Below are 20,326 nucleotides of genomic sequence, written 5' to 3' on the forward strand. Positions count from 1 at the left end.
TGAAGCTAAAAGAGGTCACAGTGACTATGGAGGAGGACAGACATGGCGAAGGGGGTTACTGGGTGTAAATATAAAATAAAAATAAGATCTTATTACCTCATCTGCTGCCAGTTCCAGCAATGTCTCCTCTCTACTTCTTTCCGACTCACCTCTCACCTGGAACTTCCTTTTTGTACTCCTACACTTCCTGCCTGTACCTGACATCACTTCCTTTTGGAGACTTCCTGTCTTGGTAGAAGTGAGATCACCACCTTATGTAGCTCAGAGGAACTGCAGCCCTGAGAAACTATTCTTAGTGTAAACATGGGTTCTCGCTGTCATCTCTACTCCCCCCAAGGGTGGTAGTACTATACAGGTGCTTCTCATAAAATTAAAATATCATCAAAAGTTAATTTATTTCAGTAATTCAATTCAAAAAGTGAAACTCACATGTTTTATAAAAATCTGTTACACAGAGTGATATATTTCAAGCATTTCTTTCTTTTATCTTGATGATTATGGCTTACTAGTTTCACTTTTTGAATTGAATTACTGAAATAAATGAACTTTTTGATGATATTTAAATTTTATGAGATGCACCTGTATTACTGCCTAGTCCAGCCTTTCTCAACCAGGCTTTCTAGAAATTATTTGAGAAATTAAGAGTTTCTCAGAAGGGATGAGCTCCAGGTTTGGGTTGACCCCCCCTTAGAATGGGTTGTACACACGATCGGAAAACGATCGGGTTTTTCCGGCGGAATTCCACTCAAGCTTGGCTTGCATACACATGGTCACACAAAAGTTCTTTGAACTTTCGACCGTCAAAAACGCAGTAATGTACAACACTACAGCGAGCCGAGAAAATGAAGTTCAATGCTTCCGAGCATGCAACGAATTGTTTCCGAGCACGTGTCGGATTTTCTACAGACTTTACGATCGGAATTTTTTCAGTCTTAAAAATAGAGAACCTGCTCTCAATCTTTTTTTGGCGGAAATTCCGACAGCAAACGTCCAATGGAGCATACACACGGTCGGAATATCCGACCAAAAGCTCACATCGAACTTTTCTTGTCGGAAATTCCGACTGTGTGTACATGGCATTAGACTCAAATCCAAACTGTTCACAGTTCTTCATATGGGCAAACTAAATGGTCAAATTTGGCCAGTGCAGACACTCACCACACTACATGGTCATCAAGAGAAGTTCACCACCACTACTAAATGGCAGCTTCCTGTCCGCCCGCTGGTTTGTTTTACATGGTAAAAATGACGGTGGGATTCGTAGGTGACAGTATGTACCACATATGGTCATGACTGTGTTTGGTCAATGACAACTGCCAGAATTACCTGCTGGTTTGAACACATTCAGAAGCCAACCTGGGAGCTGTCATTTGAAATGAGAGTGCAATGGGAAAGGATCATCATGGCATGGGCCATTGTGTTTCTGGCATCAAGGGGACATTCATCATGTTCCTCCAAAGGTTTCCAGGATTCTCTGGCTCCAGATGAAGGGGCATTGGAAGGAGCTGCTGTGAGGTCAGTGTGATGCCATAGGATTCTCTGACTCTGTATGGAGAGACACTGGGAGGAAGAGCTGTAAGGTCAGTGTGATGTCATAGGATTCTCTGACTCTGGATTGAGAGACACTGGGAGGAAGAACTGTGAGGTCAGTGTGATGTCATAGGATTCTCTGACTCTGGATGGAGAGACACTGGGAGGAAGAGCTGTGAGGTCAGTGTGATGTCATAGGATTCTCTGACTCTGGGTGGAGAGACACTGGGAGGAAGAACTGTGAGGTCAGTGTGATGTCATAGGATTCTCTGACTCTGGGTGGAGAGAGACTGGGAGGAAGAGCTGTGAGGTCAGTGTGATGTCATAGAATTATCTGACCTTGGATGGGATGGAGGGTCAATAAAGGAATAGCTGTGAGGTCAGTGTGATGTCATAGAATTCTCTGACTCTGGATGGAGACACTGGGAGGAGGAGCTGTGAGGTCAGTGTGATGTCATAGAATTCTCTGACCTTGTATGGAGAGACACTGGGAGGAGGAGCTGTGAGGTCAGTGTGATGTCATAGGATTCTCTGACTCTGGATGGAGAGACACTGGGAGGAGGAGCTGTGAGGTCAGTGTGATGTCATAGAATTCTCTGACTCTGGATGGAGAGACACTGGGAGGAGGAGCTGTGAGGTCAGTGTGATGTCATAGAATTCTCTGACCTTGGATGGAGGGTCAATAAAGGAATAGCTGTGAGGTCAGTGTGATGTGATAGAATTCTCTGACTCTGGATGGAGACCCTGGGAGGAGGAGCTGTGAGGTCAGTGTGATGTCATAGGATTCTCTGACTCTGGATGGAGAGACACTGGGAGGAAGAGCTGTGAGGTCAGTATGATGTCATAGAATTCTCTGACTCTGGATGGAGACACTGGGAGGAGGAGCTGTGAGGTCAGTGTGATGTCATAGGATTCTCTGACTCTGGATGGAGAGACACTGGGAGGAAGAGCTGTGAGGTCAGTGTGATGTCATAGAATTCTCTGACCTTGGATGGAGGGTCAATAGCTGTGTGAAGTCAGTGTGATGTGATAGAATTCTCTGACTCCGGTTGGAGGGACGTTGAGAGGAGGAGTTGTGAGGGGCGCTCTGTGAGGCTTCTGTATACACAAAATCATTTCTCCTGATAGATTAACTTTATCTTTGGGCTTTGTCAGAACACATCCTATTCCTGTGATCTCCATAATTTTCTTTCCCTATTTCAATACATTCAACACATACATATTCCAATCCCCCCCTAAATAAACCCCCCATCCCCCGCCACTAATAAAAGTCATATAATCCGTTAGTATTCACTGATGAGATGAGAAGGTCATTGGTGAAAAGTGACACATCTCCAAAATGAAGGAATTGTTCTGGCCTAGTAAGTGGGGAAATGTCCTTACCCTGAAGGGGTTAATCCAGGTTTCCCCACTATATATGTGTGTGTATCATCATCTGCTGGAGATAAAAGACGTCACAGTGACTATGGAGGAAGAGGACGGACATGACGGGGTTACTGGGTGTAAATGATATCTTGTTACCTCCTCTACTGCCAAGTTCGAGCAATGTTTCCTCAAATTCCTCCCGACTCACCCCTCACCCGGAACATCCTATTTATACCTGACATCACTTCCTGTCTTCCATAGAGACTTCCTGTCTCAGTATTAGTGAGATCACCACCTTGAGGAGCTCAGAGGAACTGCAGCCCAGAAAAATGTTTCGTAGTGGGATCACGGCCTTGTGCTTTGTGTGTATGTATTGTATATCCTTATAGATGGGTCATCTCCACTCCCACCAAGGGGGATAGAAATATAATACTGCCTAGTCCAGCCTTTCTCAGCCAGAGTTCCTCCAACATTTTTTAGGGGTTCCTTGAGCAATTAACAATTTCTGTCTCTCAGTAACAACTGGCATCAAGGGGGGCATTCCTCCTAAGGATGATGATGTAAGAATGTCCTTCTCCCACAGATAACCACACGAACCACTGACATAAGGGGGTTCTTCTCCCATTTATCACCATGTAAGGGACCACTACACTTACTATTGATATAAGGGGGTTCCTCTCCCATTGATCGCTAATGTAAGGGACCACCACACTAGCCACTGACATAATTGGGTACCTTCTACTATTGGTCACCAATATAAGGGACCACTAGATCACTGATTTAAGGAGATCCTTCTCCCATTGGTCACCGATGTAAATGCTAAAGTTGTTGAGGGGGGGGGTTCAAAGTTGTTGAGCGGGGGGGCTGGGGATCAAATTTGCTCAGCGGGGGGGTTCTCCTACCTGTGCAAATACCGCTCTGTCCCGACTCCCCGTCTGCTCCATTCGCCTGCTGCAGCCCGCTCCATGGTGAATTACTGCACTGTACCGTCGCACTGTGATTGGGCGTGTAGCGGTCATGTGCGGAGGCGGGACTTCTAGACGATCGCTGACAGGCCAGCCCCACGACGGACATGACCACCATACGCCCAATCACAGGGCACCAGACTCAAACATGGCAGCGGGAAAACAAAACAAACATGGAGGCACGGAATTGTCCTATGGCCATCACAGACTCCTCTACCCACAGCAAGGGGTTAGCCTCCCGATGGGTACACACGCTTAACTTACGATAATTTACACAGAGGCAGAAGGGCAGCCCACAGAATTCTGCTTTCTTGGATGACCCCACTCTGCAACATATTAACCTCCTGACACTGGGCTTGATGGAATATTGTGGTGTCTTTCTCGGATTAGGACAGCATCGCCAGGATGATCAGGAAGAGTTGTGCAACCATGGTACTCTGGGTCCCCAGCACATTTTTTTTCCAATAACTGATGTAGAAGCTGTTGCTGATTGAGTGGAAACTCATGCATTGGCAGAAACAGTTGTTTCAACAACTGCTGATTACGAGTATCCTCTAAAGCGGTCATGGCAGCTGATTAAGAGGAGGATGCAGCTTCTACCTTGGGGCAAGACGTTTCAATACACTTTTTTTGGAATGATGTACACATCAGCAATACCCAGCTAGGTTGCCAACTGTATAAGAGTTGTAAGCAGATCGGTCATTTGCACTTTGCCACAATGCACCTTGGACAGAGTCCTGGCTGCCAACCTCTTGTCTCCCACTTCTATATTACATCTGGTTTCAACCATGACAGTAGATCCCTGCAATTTTTTTTCTAGCCCTGACGGGGAGTGGTATGCCAGTCACTGTAACAGCTGTAGATGGTGACAAGGTGCTTACTATTTCCACCTTCTCTGGTTGGAGGTCATCCTGGGCTGTATATGTTATACCTTGAAGAAAAAAAAACACAATTGTATGGATCCTGGGAGTGTCTATACCCTATTAAATGAGGGGAGATGCTTCCAAAATATACGTGCCAGAAAAACGCACCTACAAAGGCTATAGATTTCAATAGAAATTTTGATTTATTGGACATACAACCATGGCAAATATGAGAAACCCCTGCCCCATATATACTCCTCCCCCCTGGCCCACCACCCAACATAACACACCCCATTTTGATAGCTTCTGTATATGTTATACTCCTGACCAATACACTTTGTACCCATGTATGTGTTTGATATATATGTTTCCACTTCCATGCTTCACGGTTGGGATGGTGTTCTTGGGTTTGTACTCATCCTTCTTCTTCCTCCAAACACAGCGAGTGGAGTTTAGACCATGCTCTATTTAGACCAAGCTCTATTTTTGTCTCATCAGACCACATGACCTTCTCTCATTCCTCCTCTAGATCATCCAGATGGTCATTGGAAAACTTCAGAGGGGGCCTGGACATGCACTGGCTTGAGCAGGGGGACCTTGCGTGCGCTGCAGGATTTTAATCCATGATGGCGTAGTGTGTTACTAATGGTTTTCTTTGACACTGTGGTTCCAGCTCTCTTCAGGTCATTGACCAGGTCCTCCCATGTAGTTCTGGGCTGATCCCTCACCTTCCCCATGATCATTGATGCCCCACGAGGTGAGATCTTGCATGGAACCCCAGACCGAGGGAGATTGACCGTCATCTTGAACTTCTTCAGTTTTTTAATAATTGCGCCAACAGTTATTGCCTTCTCACCAAGCTGCTTGCCTATTGTCCTGTAGCCCATCCCAGCCTCGTGCGGGTCTACAATTTTATCCCTGATGTCCTTAGACCCCTTTCACACTGAGGAGTTTTTCAGGCGGTATAGCGCTAAAAATACCGCCTGAAAAACTCCTGCCCAGCATTCTCAATGTGAAAACCCGAGGGCTTTCACACTGAGGCGATGCGCTGGCAGGAGAGAAAAAAATCTCCTGCTAGCAGCATCTTTGGAGCGGTGTGTATACAGCTCCTTCCCACTAAAAACAATGGGAAACCGCAGTATTAACCCTTTTTCGGCCGCTAGCGGGGGATAATACCGCACCGTGGCCGAAATCCGCAGCAATTCCGACGGTATAGCGCTGCTATTTTTAGCGGCGCTATACCACCACCGCACCTCCCGCCCCAGTGTGAAAGGGGCCTTTTACACAGCTCTCTGGTCTTGGCCATTGAGGAGAGGTTGGAGTCTGTTTGATTGAGTGTGTGGACAGGTGTCTTTTATACAGGTAACGAGTTCAAACAGGTGCAGTTAATACAGGTAATGAGTGGAGAAGAGGAGGGCTTGACAAAGAAAAAATAACAGGTCTACGAGAGCCGGAATTCTTACTGGTTGGTAGGTGATCAAAGACTTATGACGCGTACACACGATCAGGCTTTTACCCGGCCAAAAGCACATCGGAATTCCATCGAGGTAAAATAGAACATATTCTATATTTAAACTCCGATGGAATTTCTCCGATGCGGCATACACACGGTCGAAATTTACTATGAAAAAATTCCGTCTGACTTTTTCCATCAGAAATTCCGATCGCGTGTACGGGGCTTTACCTCATGCAATAAAATGCAAAATAAATATTTAAAAATCATACAATGTGATTTTCTGGATTTGTTTTAGATTCCGTCTCTCACAGTTGAAGAGTACCTATGATAAAAATGACAGACCTCTACATGCTTCGTAAGTAGGAAAAACGTCAAAATCGTCAGTGTATCAAATACTTGTTCTCCCCACTGTATAGGATATATTCCTGACCACTGCACTCTGTACCCTGGGCTGTATATGATATACTCCTGACCACTGCACTCTGTATCCTGGGCTGTATAGGATATACTCCTGACCACTACACTCTGTACCTTGGGCTAATACACCTCGACGGTTCTGTGGGACCCCTGATGTACAGGAATACAGGACTTCAGTGAGGAACAATTCCCTCACTCAGGACAGGAAAGTGGCTTCTCCTTTGTGTGCAATTTCTGATGTTTGTAAAGATGGCACTTCTGTGAAAAACATTTCCCGCACTCAGGACAGGAGAACGGCTTCTCCCCTGTGTGAGACCTCTGATGTCGGTAAAGATGTGACTTATCTGAAAAACCTTTCCTGCACATAGCGCATGAATACGGGATTTCTCCCGTGTGAGACCTCTGATGTGTGATAAGGTCTGCTCTTTGTCCATAACATTTCCCGCACTCAGGACAGGAAAAGGGCCTCTCACCCGTGTGAGACCTTTGATGTGTGATAAGATTGGACCTCTGTGAAAAACATTTCCCGCACTCAGAACAGAAATACGGTTTTTCCCCAGTGTGAGACCTCTGATGTGTGACAAGATCTGCTTTTTCTACAAAACATTTCCCACACTCAGAACAGGAATAAAGCCTCTCACCCGTGTGAGACCTTTGATGTACTAAGAGATTGGATTTCTGTGAAAAACATTTCCCGCACTCAGAACAGAAATGTTTTTTTTCCCCCGTGTGAGACCTCTGATGTCTGACAAAATTGGATCTGTTTGCAAAAGATTTCACACACACAGAACAGGAATACGGCCTCTCACCTGTGTGCAATCTCTGATGTTTCGTAAGGTAGGATTTTTCTGAAAAACGTTTCCCGCAGTCAGGGCAGGAATGTGGCTTCTCACCTGTGTGGATTCTTTTATGCACTTTAAAACTGCACTTAAAACGGAAACACTTCCCGCACTCAGTACAGGAAAACCTCTTATCTGTTGGAAGGATGACACCGTCCCGCACAGTCTGAGGTTCCTCAGGATAAGAGGAATACGATGGTCCGGCACCGTCCCGCACAGTCTGAGGTTCCTCAGGATAAGAGGAATACGATGGTCCGGCACCGTCCCGCACAGTCTGAGGTTCCTCAGGATAAGAGGAATACGATGGTCCGGCACCGTCCCGCACAGTCTGAGGCTCCTCAGGATAAGAGGAATACGATGGTCCGGCACCGTCCCGCACAGTCTGAGGTTCCTCAGGATAAGAGGAATACGATGATCCGGCACCGTCCCGCACAGTCTGAGGTTCCTCAGGATAAGAGGAATACGATGGTCCGGCACCGTCCCGCACAGTCTGAGGTTCCTCAGGATAAGAGGAATACGATGGTCCGGCACCGTCCCGCACAGTCTGAGGTTCCCCAGGATAAGAGGAATACGATGGTCCTTCTACACTGTGTGGTGCCAGATGGACATTTGAGGCAGTCAGGTTTTCTCCTGGACTATACTGTGTGATGTCCTCATCTTCTACTTTACAGTCTGGAGACAAAGTGAGACAATCCTCTGAGGTTTTCCTCATCTCCCGTCCATCTACTAAAATAGAAATACAAAGATTATTACTAGACATGAGCTGATTGGTTCCCCTAAACCAGGACTCTGCCCACATCAGGCAGCTTTGTCTCTGAGGGTATTACAATTCCCCCCTCAAGGTAACTAGTAAATGGGTCCTCTGATCTCCTACCAGATAATTTCTTTATTCATGGACCTTAGTCAGAGAGTGAGAAAACAAAGAGAATTGTCTTTTATAGGAGTGACAGTGATGAGGGGATTATAGGACGAGTGTCCCCCTCCCTCTCTATCACTTATTGCCATCTTCCCAACACAAGAAGTCCTGCACTTTCTTATTCAGCTCATGATTTAGTCATGAATAACAGCGGGGCTGAGCCCCACCAGAGGTCAGAGAGTGAGGATGGGGGGGGGGGGGGAGAACAACCAAAGATAAAGACTGGACTGATCCTGAAGACCACCATCATTGGGTTATTGACTCCTCCCTCATTATCACTTTCTGTTTAAGGTTCCAAAGTTGGGAGGATGTTATCACATTATTATCTACATGTAAAAGTCTGTGCTCCAATCAAATCATTATTGTCAGTAATGTATTATTATAATCTAAGTCCAAAGTGAAGAAAATGTTCAGGTCCTGGAATTAGGTGGACTCTCCTTAGGAACAAAATCTCCCCTTATCCTGCTAAACCCAGGCATGAGGCAGAAGACCAAAGGCCCTTGCCCCAGGTGCTTAGGTTAAGTAAGTTATGGCAAAAAATCAACATTTTACTAGCAGCTGAACACCAGAATCTACATAAATCAAGTCTAGATACATAAATTGTGTCTACAACTCAAAGAAGGAAGATCATCCAAAAGAAATACAGAATACATGATGGTGAAAAGAGCCTAGGAAAGTGACCAGGGTATTACAGGCATCACCCAGTCCTTGCCCTACTCAGGACCAATCAGTGAGCAGTATGGGTGGAGGAATGTATTTAGTGTTTATGACCCACCTGTGCTGATCTCTGTAGGAGTATCCTCTATAAATGTCCCCGTTATTCCATCCTCCTCCATAGACTGCTGATCATCCCTCACATACCTCTCTTCTTCTTCTGCTTTAACCTCAACTTTAGGACCTCTCAGGTTTCCACACTGAATATAAAATAATGACACCAATTGTAGCAATGCAGATAATGTACAGATACTGTCAGTGATTGTTCCATTATCTACCTGATTATGGTGGGGGATGGTGTGACCTTCCTGTGTGGAATCCCGGGAATACAGAGGACGGGGACATCTCTCTGGTGGGTTCCCATTACTGGATCCATCTGTAGGAAACACACACACTGACTGAATACATTGTTTCTATGTGTTTATCAGATGATGGGGGATCTAGGTGGACCCTCCGTACTGCTCTCTCCTTTACAATAAAGTCTCCTCTTACCCGGTGATGTGAGGGGCGGCTGATTCTCCATCATGACGTCCTTGTAGAGATCCTTGTGTCCTTCTAAATACTCCCACTCCTCCATGGAGAAATAGACAGTGACATCCTGACACCTTATAGGAACCTGACACACACAATGATACAGTCACCATCCAGACACACCCCTTGTCTGTTACTGGATAATGTCCCAGAATTCCCGGCACCGCTCACCTCTCCTGTCAGCAGCTCCGTGATCTTGTTGATGACTTCTAGAATCTTCTGCATGTTGTGTCTCTCGGGTTTTAGGGAGTCACATGGAGGCATCGTGATGGTCATATGATCACCTGACTTCAGAGGAAAATTCTGTATTGAAAAAACAATAAGAATATCATATTAGAATCGCAGAATCTTCCTCACCTCTCCGGTCAGCTCTGTGTTTTATTAATAGAGATAAGAGTGATGTCATGTGACCTCCCAGAATCCTCCTCACCTCTCCGGTCAGGTCTGTGTTTTATTAATAGAGATAAGAGTGATGTCATGTGACCTCCCAGAATCCTCCTCACCTCCCCGGTCAGGTCTGTGTTTTATTATTAGAGATAAGAGTGATGTCATGTGACCTCCCAGAATCCTCCTCACCTCCCCGGTCAGGTCTGTGTTTTATTAATAGAGATAAGAGTGATGTCATGTGACCTCCCAGAATCCTCCTCACCTCTCCGGTCAGGTCTGTGTTTTATTAATAGAGATAAGAGTGATGTCATGTGACCTCCCAGAATCCTCCTCACCTCTCCGGTCAGCAGGTAGATGATCTGCAGGGTGAGGTTCAGGATCTTCTCAGTTATGAGACTCTGGTCCTCCTTCATCCTCATCGGTGCCGTCATTTGATCTCTACAGATCTCCTTGTAGACGGATAACTTTGGGAAATGAAAGTAAGAATTATTTGGATGGTATTGGTCACACAATAACAGGGTTGAAGGGGGAGAGGGAGGTAATAAGAGGGTTTGCTATACATTTAAGAACTACTGACCCCATGTGAATGTATTCAGTTTGGACTATTTGGCATTTGTTACATTTTAGAGGTCCTGGGACCCTCATGGCCCACCGGATCAGAAATTCCCTTTTCTCTGTTTTGTTTCTGAACTGGTTTTGATTAGTTTTAGATCAGCAGGCAAATAATGATAACTACAATCCTTCTTTTGACAAGTGTTGCTCCGAGGCAGTGGTGTGAGGTCAATGTAGGGTCCTCATGATGTCCAGGAAGGGGAACTTGCTGTCAACTCGCCAGAGTTCTGGACTAATCTAGATAATTGCCAGAACTCGGTCTAGAAGGCTCCAATCTCTGGCAGCCTGCTGACTGATGGGAGTGATGTGAATGTCACTCTCTGCAGTAAGAGAAGGGATTGGATAGCAGGCGGATGCTGCTGGTGGAGTAGAGAGCTATAGGGAAGGATTCTGCTCTCATCCCTCCAGTGGCAGCCCAGTGTGGGTAGGAGGAGGACAGCATGGGGTGAGGAGTTTGTTCTCTTGGTTGACAAGTATACCGTAATATCCAGGACATTGTATAGAGTGGCAGTGGGTTCCTGGGGCTCTGAATTTTAGCACCGGGTACTGCCAGAGCCTGTGTCAAGAGAGGGTATTGGACTGCCTGCCCTGAAGCACAGCACTGATCTCTAAACACACGTTAGGTGATGTTATGCAAGCAGACCTCCTCAAAGAAGGAGTGCCCAGCAAGGGGTGAAGAATTGCCCTTCTTTATTCCTTTTAGTATCTCGTTACTTTCCTTGGAGAAGTTCTGTAAGGAGATCGGTAAAGTAAGTGCAGATGAGAGGACCATCATAGACCAAGAGCCCCTCTCCTTACCTCCGAAGCCTTAATGGCCGCGTACACACGATCATTTTTCGGCATGAAAAAAAAACGTTGTTTTTAAAAACGTCATTTAAAATGATCGTGTGTGGGCTGCACATCGTTTTTCAGTTTCTGAAAAACGACAAAAAAAATGTGTGTGGGCTAAAACGATGTTTTAAACCCGTGCATGCTCAGAAGCAAGTTATGAGAAGGGAGCGCTCGTTCTGGTAAAACTACCATTCATAATGGAGTAAGCACATTCATCAGACATCAGACAAAGGAGCGCGAATCGTCTTTTACTAACACGGAATCAGCTAAAGCAGCCCAAATGCGAATAGAACTTCCCCTTTAGAGTGCCGTTGTACGTCACCGCGCTTTGTTTATAATTTTTTTAAAACGATGGTGTGTGGGCAACGTCGTTTTTAATGATCAAGTTGGAAAAACGTTGTTTTTGGACATGCTGAAAAACAATGTTTTCTTTCATGCCGAAAAATGATCGTGTGTACGCGGCATTACAGTCTAATTTTCCCTCAGAGCCCTGCTGTCCCTATCAAGGGCCCAGAGTACTTCAGCCCCACTACTCCTTCAAAAACCTTCAGCCTCACTACTTTCTCAAGAGTCCCAAAGTCCATCAGCCTCCGTACTTCCCACAGCTCCTATAATTTCCTCAGAACCTTCAGTATTTTCCTCCTTCTGATACCAATGATGGAACAAATTCTTCACAGCAGGCTGGGGAAAGTTTTCTTCCTCCTCACCAGCAATGTAAGGGGCTCTATGCTCCATACTCCAGACCCCGGCACTCCATCATTGCGATGGCAGCATATTGTAATGATTGCCCATTTGCTGCCCGTGTAATGTAATAATTGCCCTTTGTAGGCCGTGTATGGTCAGAATGGTCATTGTCTTGTCTGTTTATTTTCAGTGCTGTGTGTTTGGAGGACCATATTACTAGAATTTATCTCCAAAATGAACCCGTAAGTGGGAAATTATTCTGGCTCTGAAGGGGTTAAACTACGTTGTCCACACTATATGTAGGGTTGCCACCTCATCCCTTTAAACCCGAACACATATGAATTACACAGGTTCTGTGGCTGATCAAAGTGGTAATTAAAATCACTTGGTGCCTTATCTGCATAAAATTACCCTCAGAACCTGTGTAATTCATATGTGTTCGAGTTTAAAGGGATGAGGTGGTAACCCTAACTATATGTGTGTGTGTCATCATCTGCTGGGGATAAAATATATCACCCATGGATATGGAGGAAGACGATAGACAATGGGGGGGGGGGGAGTTACTGGGTGTAAATATCAAATAATATCTTATTACCTCCTCTAGTTCCAGCAATGTCTCCTCTCTACTTCCTCCCGACTCACCTCTCACCCGGAACTCCCTATTTGTACTCCTACATCACTTCCTGCCTTCTATAGGGACTTCCTGTCTGGGTAGAAATTAGATCACCACCTTGTAGAGCTCAGAGCAACTGCAGCCCCAAGAAACGTCTCGTAGCGTGAACACGGCCTTGTGCTATGTGTGTATGTACTGTATATCCTTATAGATGGGGTCATGTCCACTCCCACCAAGAGGGATAGGAAAATATTCCTGCCTAGTCCACACTTTCCCACCCACGGTTCCTACAAAATGAACAATTTCTATCTCTCCATGACAACTGCCATCAATGAACAGTAAGGAGGCAGTCTTCCCACTGATGACAATGTAAGAATGTCCATAAAGTCATGAATAAGCGTGTTTGGAGTGGAGGACCTTGAATTGCCTGCACAGAGTCCTGACCTCAATCCGATAGAACACATTTGGGATGAATTAGAGCGGAGACTGCAAACCAGGCCTTCTCATCCAACATCAGCGCCTGACCTCACCAATGTGCTTCTGGAAGAATGGTCAAACATTCCCATAGACACACCTAAACATTGTGGACAGCCTTCCCAGAAGAGTTGAAGCTGTTATAGATGCAAAAGGTGGGCCAACTCAATATTGAAGCCTACGGACTAAGACTGAGATACCATTAAAGTTCATGTGCGTGTAAAGGCAATAGTATTGGTAATATAGTGTACACTAGTAATGTCCACCACATCTCCACACCCCCACTGTAATGTCCACCACATCTCCCCACTGTAATGCCCACCACATCTCCCCACCCCCACTGTAATGTCCACCACATCTCCCCCCACTGTAATGTCCACCACATGTCCACATCTCCCCCACTGTAATGTAAACATCTCCCCCCACTGTAATGTACACATTCCCCCCCACTGTAATGTCCACCACATCTCCACATCCCCACTGTAACATCCACCACATCTCCCCCCCACTGTAATGTCCACCACATCCCCCCCACTGTAATGTCCACCACATCTCCCACCCCCACTGTAATGTTCAACACATCTCCCCCACTGTAATGTCCACCACATCTCCCACCCCCACTGTAATGTCCAACACATCTCCCACCCCCACTGTAATGTCCAACACATCTCCCCCCACTGTAATGTACACATCCCCCCACTGTAATGTCCACCACATCTCCACATCCCCACTGTAACGTCCAGCACATCTCCCCCCCACTGTAATGTCCACCACATCCCCCCCACTGTAATGTCCACCTCATCTCCCACCCCCACTGTAATGTTCAACACATCTCCCCCACTGTAATGTCCACCACATCTCCCCACCCCCACTGTAATGTCCAACACATCTCCCACCCCCACTGTAATGTCCACCACATCTCCCACCCCCACTGTAATGTTCAACACATCTCCCCCACTGTAATGTCCACCACATCTCCCACCCCCACTGTAATGTCCAACACATCTTCCACCCCCACTGTAATGTCCACCACAGTAATGTCCCCCACATCTCCCCCACTGTAATGTCCACCACATCTCCCCCCACTGTAATGTCCACCACATCTCCCCACTGTAATGTCCACCACATCTCCCCACCCCCACTGTAATGTCCACCACAGTAATGTCCCCCACATCTTCCCCACTGTAATGTCCCCCTCTGTAATGTCCACCACATCTCCCCCGTCAGCGCGCCGTTCTGGGGAGCTCACCTAGGCCACCGCCGGGTGTACCTAGATGGCCACCGCTCCGGAGCTAGGCCGAAGCCGCGGCCTTTCCTATGGGCTCAATCCACGAATTGCGTGGTGTGCCAATCCGCGGACGTTGACTCGTTCGGATCACGGATCAATGACGATCCGTTGCACCCCCTATTTTGGAATAAGGCTGTAACATAACAAAATGTGGAAAAAGTGATGTGCTGGGAATACTTTCCGGATGCACTGTACTCCTGATCACTGCACTCTGTACCTTGCATTGTATATCATATACTTCTGACTACCGCACTCTGGGCCATTATTTATGGTTAACTCTAAACTGATGACCTGTAAAGATTTTCTAATGCATCGTTTATCTGAAACTGAAGAATTTTCATCATAGCACCGGTATATATATATTTTTTTCGTTCAATAGATTTTTTAAGATTGTAGTAAAAACATAAGGAAATAGTAAACGTAGAAATACAATTGGTAATGGAGACTAATTTCCTGTCCTTGAATAAACGTCTTCTGACATTTTGGGCTTGATCACACATTGGAAGCAGTAAAACGGCGGTCCGACCTCCCGCCTGAACATGAACATATAGCAGAGCATGACTGTACAGAACATTGTGGCCACAGCAAAACTGGTGGCTATAAGGAGGTATTTTTCCTGAAATACCTCCATCAGGAAATTGAAGGAATTTTGCAATACCACATTATAGACACTAGATGGAGCCAATGATCATAGGAAATCAAATCACTGTATGAAATAAACTACGATCAACATTGGTCATGGCTGGTCACATTCAATCAAACATAGAAGAAAAAAGAAGACCTCTAATTATTTGCGAAGGTTTACACCACAAAATGCACTTGGCTAACAAAAGGTAGTAACTCCATTTTTATTTTCTCCTGCTATCAATGGCTGACACTGTACAACACTTCATCCATGTCTTTAGTAATCTCCTTATGAACAGTTTCTTACATGATGAAGATCAGCCATGGAGTATATCTGAGGTGTATATCAGGGTGTGCTTCTTCCCCACATGTCCAGCAACATTCAGATACAAGACATTTCCCGCACTCAAGGCCTCGACCTCGAGGGTTGTGTGGGACCCCCTGATGTACAGGAAGACAGGACTTCAGTGAGGAACATTTCCCTCACTCAGGACAGGAATATGGCTTCTCCTTTGTGTGCAATTTCTGATGTGTGTAAAGATGGGACTTCTGTGAAAAACATTTCCCGCACTCAGGACAGGAGAACGGCTTCTCCCCCGTGTGCAGTCTCTGATGTCGGTAAAGATGTGACATATCTGAAAAACCTTTCCTGCAAATAGCACATGAATATGGTTTTTCTCCCGTGTGAGACCTCTTATGTGTGATAAGGTCTGCTCTTTGTCCATAACATTTCCCGCACTCAGGACAGGAAAAGGGCCTCTCACCCGTGTGAGACCTTTGATGTGTGATAAGAGTGGACTTCTGTGCAAAACATTTCCCACACTCCGAACAGAAATACGGTTTTTCCCCAGTGTGAGACCTCTGATGTGTGACAAGTTCTGCTTTTTCTACAAAACATTTCCCGCACTCAGAACAGGAATAAGGCCTCTCACCCGTGTGAGACCTTTGATGTACTAAGAGATTGGACTTCCGTGAAAAACATTTCCCGCACTCAGAACAGAAATTATTTTTTTCCCCCGTGTGAGACCTCTGATGTCTGACAAAATTGGATCTGTTCGCAAAAGATTTCACACACACAGAACAGGAATACGGCCTCTCACCTTTGTGCAATCTCTGATGTTTCGTAAGGTAAGATTTCTCTGAAAAGCATTTCCCGCACTCAGGGCAGGAATGTGGCTTCTCACCTGTGTGGATTCTTGTATGCACTTTCAAACTGCACTTAAAATGGAAACACTTCCCGCACTCAGTACAGGAAAACCTTTTATCTGTTGGAAGGATGTCACCATCCCGCACAGTCTGAGGTTCCTCAGGATAAGAGGAATACGATGGTCTGGCACCGTCCCACACAGTCTGAGGTTCCTCAGGATAAGAGGAATACGATGGTCCGGCACCGTCTCTCACAGTCTGAGGTTCCTCAGGATAAGAGGAATACGATGGTCCGGCACCATCCCTCACAGTCTGAGGTTCCTCAAGATAAGAGGAATACGATGGTCCGGCACCATCCCTCACAGTCTGAGGTTCCTCAGGATAAGAGGAATACAATGGTCTGGCACCGTCCCGCACAGTCTGAGGTTCCTCAGGATAAGAGGAATACGATGGTCCATCTACACTGTGTGGTGCCGGATGGACATTTGAGGTAGTCGGGTTTTCTCCTGGACTATACTGTGTGATGTCCTCATCTTCTACTTTACAGTCTGGAGACAAAGTGAGACAATCCTCTGAGGTTTTCCTCATCTCCCGTCCATCTACTAAAATAGAAATACAAAGATTATTACTAGACATGAGCAGATTGGTTCCCCTAAACCAGGACTCCGCCCACATCGGGCAGCTTTGTCTCTGAGGATTTTACAATTCCCCCCTCAAAGTAACTAGTAAATGGGCCCTCTCATCTCCTACCAGTTCATTTTTTTATTAATGGACCTTAGTCAGAGAGTGAGGAAACAATGAGAACTGTCTTTTATAGGAGTGACAGTGATGAGGGGATTATAGGACGAGTGTCCCCTCCCCCTCTATCACTCATTGCCATCTTCCCAACACAAGGAGTCCTGTACTTCCTTATTTAATCCATGATTTAGTCATGAATAACAGCGGGGCTGAGCCCCACCAGAGGTCAGAGAGTGAAGATGGGGGGAGAAAAACCAAGATGAGGACTGGACTGATCCTGAAGACCACCATCATTGGGTTATTGACTCCTCCCCCATTATCACTTTTTGTTTAAGGTTGTAAAGTTGGAGGATGTTATCACATTATTATCAACATGTAAAAGTCTGTGCGCCAATCAAATCATTATTGTCAGTAATGTATTATTATTAGTGGTGCACCGAAATGGAAATTTCAGAACCGAAACAAAACCGAAATAAAAAAAAATGTCAGGCCGAAACCGAAAATTACTTTTCTTTTTTTTTTTTTAATAATTTTTATTTATTTTTTTACTTTTACAGTGATATTTTATTTTTTATTTTATTTTTTGAGGGGGGGGGGCTAGTGGATTGTCAGTGTGTTTTTTTATTTTTATTATTATTATTTACATTTTATTTTTTATTATTATTTACATTTTATTTTTTAAATTAATTTATTGCAATTTTTTTAATTTTTTTTTAATCAGCCATGTTGGGGGGGCTTTGGTGAGATATCAGGGGTCTTAACAAACCTCTGACATCTCCCCTCTGAGACAGGGAAAGGCACTAGGGACACAGATTCCCCACAATCCCTTTCTCTGCAGCTTCAGCTGCGCTGAAAATGAATGGACAGAAGACAGCGGCTTCTCCTCATTCATAAACTGAAACATTGTAAACACAGTTTACGATGTTTCAGTTATGTAAATGGACAGTCAGTCATCACTGACTCTGTCAATTCGGAACAGTAAGGAGCCGGATTTACCGGCTCCTACCCCGCTCTCCATCCTGACAGTTCCAGGGGGTGGAGGAGGAGCACGGAGGGAGAGAGAAACACAACAGGATACACAGAGAGAGAGAGAAACACGGGGGGGGGGGGGGGAATGGAGGGATACACGGAGGGAGAGAGAAACACGGCGGGATACACGGAGGGAGAGAGAAACACGGCAGGATACACGGAGGGAGAGAGAAACACGGCAGGATACACGGAGGGAGAGAGAAACACGGCAGGATACACGGAGGGAGAGAGAAACACGGCAGGATACACGGAGGGAGAGAGAAACACGGCAGGATACACGGAGGAATACACAGAGGGAGAGAGAAACACCGTGGGATACACGGAGGGAGAGAGAAACACGGCAGGATACACGGAGGGAGAGAGAAACACGGCGGGATACACGGAGGGAGAGAGAAACACAGCAGGATACACGGAGGGATACACGGAGGGAGAGAGAAACACGGCAGGATACACGGAGGGAGAGAGAAACACGGTGGGATACACGGAGGGAGAGAGAAACACGGGGGGGACACAGGGGAGAAGGAAAAACCAAGGGGGACACGGAGGGAAAGAGACTGCAGCAAAACGGATGGGGGCTGGAGGAGGACACGGGACAGTCAGCAGTGATTATGCGAGCAGTCATTATCGGCAATTTTTAAGCTGTTTCGGCATGTCCCCAAAACAGCTGTTTTCGGCCGATATGTATCGGCCATCGATATATCGGTACATCCCTAATTATTATAATTTAAGTCCAAAGTGAAGAAAATGTTCAGGTCCTGTAATTAGATGGACCCTCCTTAGGAACAAAATCTCCCCTTATCCTGCTAAACCCAGGCATGAGGCAGAAGACCAAAGGCCCTTGCAACAGGTGTCTAGGTTAAGTAATGTCTATGGTGAAAATGTTACTACCAGCTGAACCCCAGAATCTCCATACATCCAGTCTAGATACATAAATTGTGTCTGCAACACAGAGAAGGAAGATCATCCAAGAGGAATACAGGATGGGGAACAAATCCCAGGAAAGAGACCAGGGTATTACAGGCTGATTTCACTCAGTCCTTGCCCTACTCAGGACCAAGCAGTGAGCAGTATGGGTGGAGGAATGCATTTAGTGTTTATGACTAGAGGTCGGCGATATGGTTTTTTTTCTGGCCGATGCCGATATTTAGAAATTGGGGTGGCCAATATATGATGCCGATTTTTTAGGCCAATTTTTTTTTTTTTGGCAGGTGGCACTGGCAGATGGCACTGGTTGGCACTGGCAGGCATGGATTGGCACTGGCAGGTAGCACCGATTGGCAGGTGGCACTAATTGTCACTGGCAGATGGCACTGGCAGATTGCATTGGCAGGTGGCACTGGCAGACATTGGCAAGTGGCACTGGTTGGCATAGGCAGATGGCTCTGGTTGGCATAGGCAGGTGGCACTGGCTGGCACTGGCAGGCAATGGTTGGCATTTGCAGATGGCACTACTTTGGCATTGGCAGATGACACTGGCAGGTTTCACAGCTGATGGTGTAACTGTGAAACTGCTCTCTGCAACACAGCGTGTGTGAAACTGTATGGAGAGAGAGGATCTGAAGCGTTCAGTGTGATGTCAGAGGTGGGCGGTACCCGGGGTGGGTGGGACCCAGCAGCTATCCAGCAAATGATTGGTCTGTTTAAGAAAGGGACTGGGCCACATACACATAGCGGCCCACCCATATCCCATTCCCATTGGCAGGTGTTGGATAGCTGGGTCCCGCCCACCCTGACATTCAACCTCAATTTTGACAGCTCCTCTCTCTCTCTCCCTACAGTTTAACACACGCGGCGCTGCTCTGCCAACAGTGTGGAGAAGTGAGGATTCTCTTCACTCTGCAGGCAGAGGTGCGGTGACTGCAGTCAGTGTTATATCGGCCTAATTTAGAGAATAATCGGCCGATGCTGATTCCTCCAAAATGGCCAAATATTGTCCGGCCGATATATCGGTTGACCTCTATTTATGACCCACCTGTGCTGATCTCTGGAGGAGTGTTCTCCTCTATAAATGTCCCCGTTATTCCATCCTCCTCCATAGACTGCTGATCATCCCTCACATACGTCTCTTCTTCTTCTTCTGATTTCACCTCAACTTTAGGACCTCTCAGGTTTACACACTAAATATAAAATAATGACACCAATTGTAGCAATGCAGATAAAGTACAGATAATGTCAGTGATTGTTCCCTTATCTACCTGATGATGGTGGGGGATGGTGTGACCTTCCTGTGTGGAATCCCGGGAATACAGAGGACGGGGACATCTCTCTGGAGGGTTCCCATTACTGGATCCATCTGTAGGAAAC

General features: G+C 46.1%; 2 protein-coding genes across 2 annotated transcripts; both read right to left on the reverse strand.

Annotated features, from left to right (window-relative positions):
- Positions 1-6,818: 6,818 nt before the first annotated feature.
- On the reverse strand, positions 6,819-12,161 carry LOC120910560 (gastrula zinc finger protein XlCGF17.1-like; the record flags this gene model as incomplete). The annotated part of the gene is made up of 3 exons (XM_040322317.1): positions 12,023-12,161; positions 9,881-9,899; positions 6,819-7,602 (listed from the first exon to the last, which is right to left on the reverse strand). Coding segments are annotated over exons 1-3 (942 nt in total), but the record flags the coding sequence as incomplete, so codon positions are not given.
- A 3,476-nt stretch (positions 12,162-15,637) lies between these two features.
- On the reverse strand, positions 15,638-19,758 carry LOC120910561 (gastrula zinc finger protein XlCGF17.1-like; the record flags this gene model as incomplete). Its single annotated transcript, XM_040322318.1, has 2 exons — positions 19,688-19,758; positions 15,638-16,409 (listed from the first exon to the last, which is right to left on the reverse strand). Coding segments are annotated over exons 1-2 (843 nt in total), but the record flags the coding sequence as incomplete, so codon positions are not given.
- Between the last annotated feature and the right edge of the window lie 568 nt (positions 19,759-20,326).

Source organism: Rana temporaria, chromosome 8 (genome assembly GCF_905171775.1).
Source record: "Rana temporaria chromosome 8, aRanTem1.1, whole genome shotgun sequence".
In the NCBI taxonomy this organism is placed as follows: domain Eukaryota; kingdom Metazoa; phylum Chordata; class Amphibia; order Anura; family Ranidae; genus Rana; species Rana temporaria.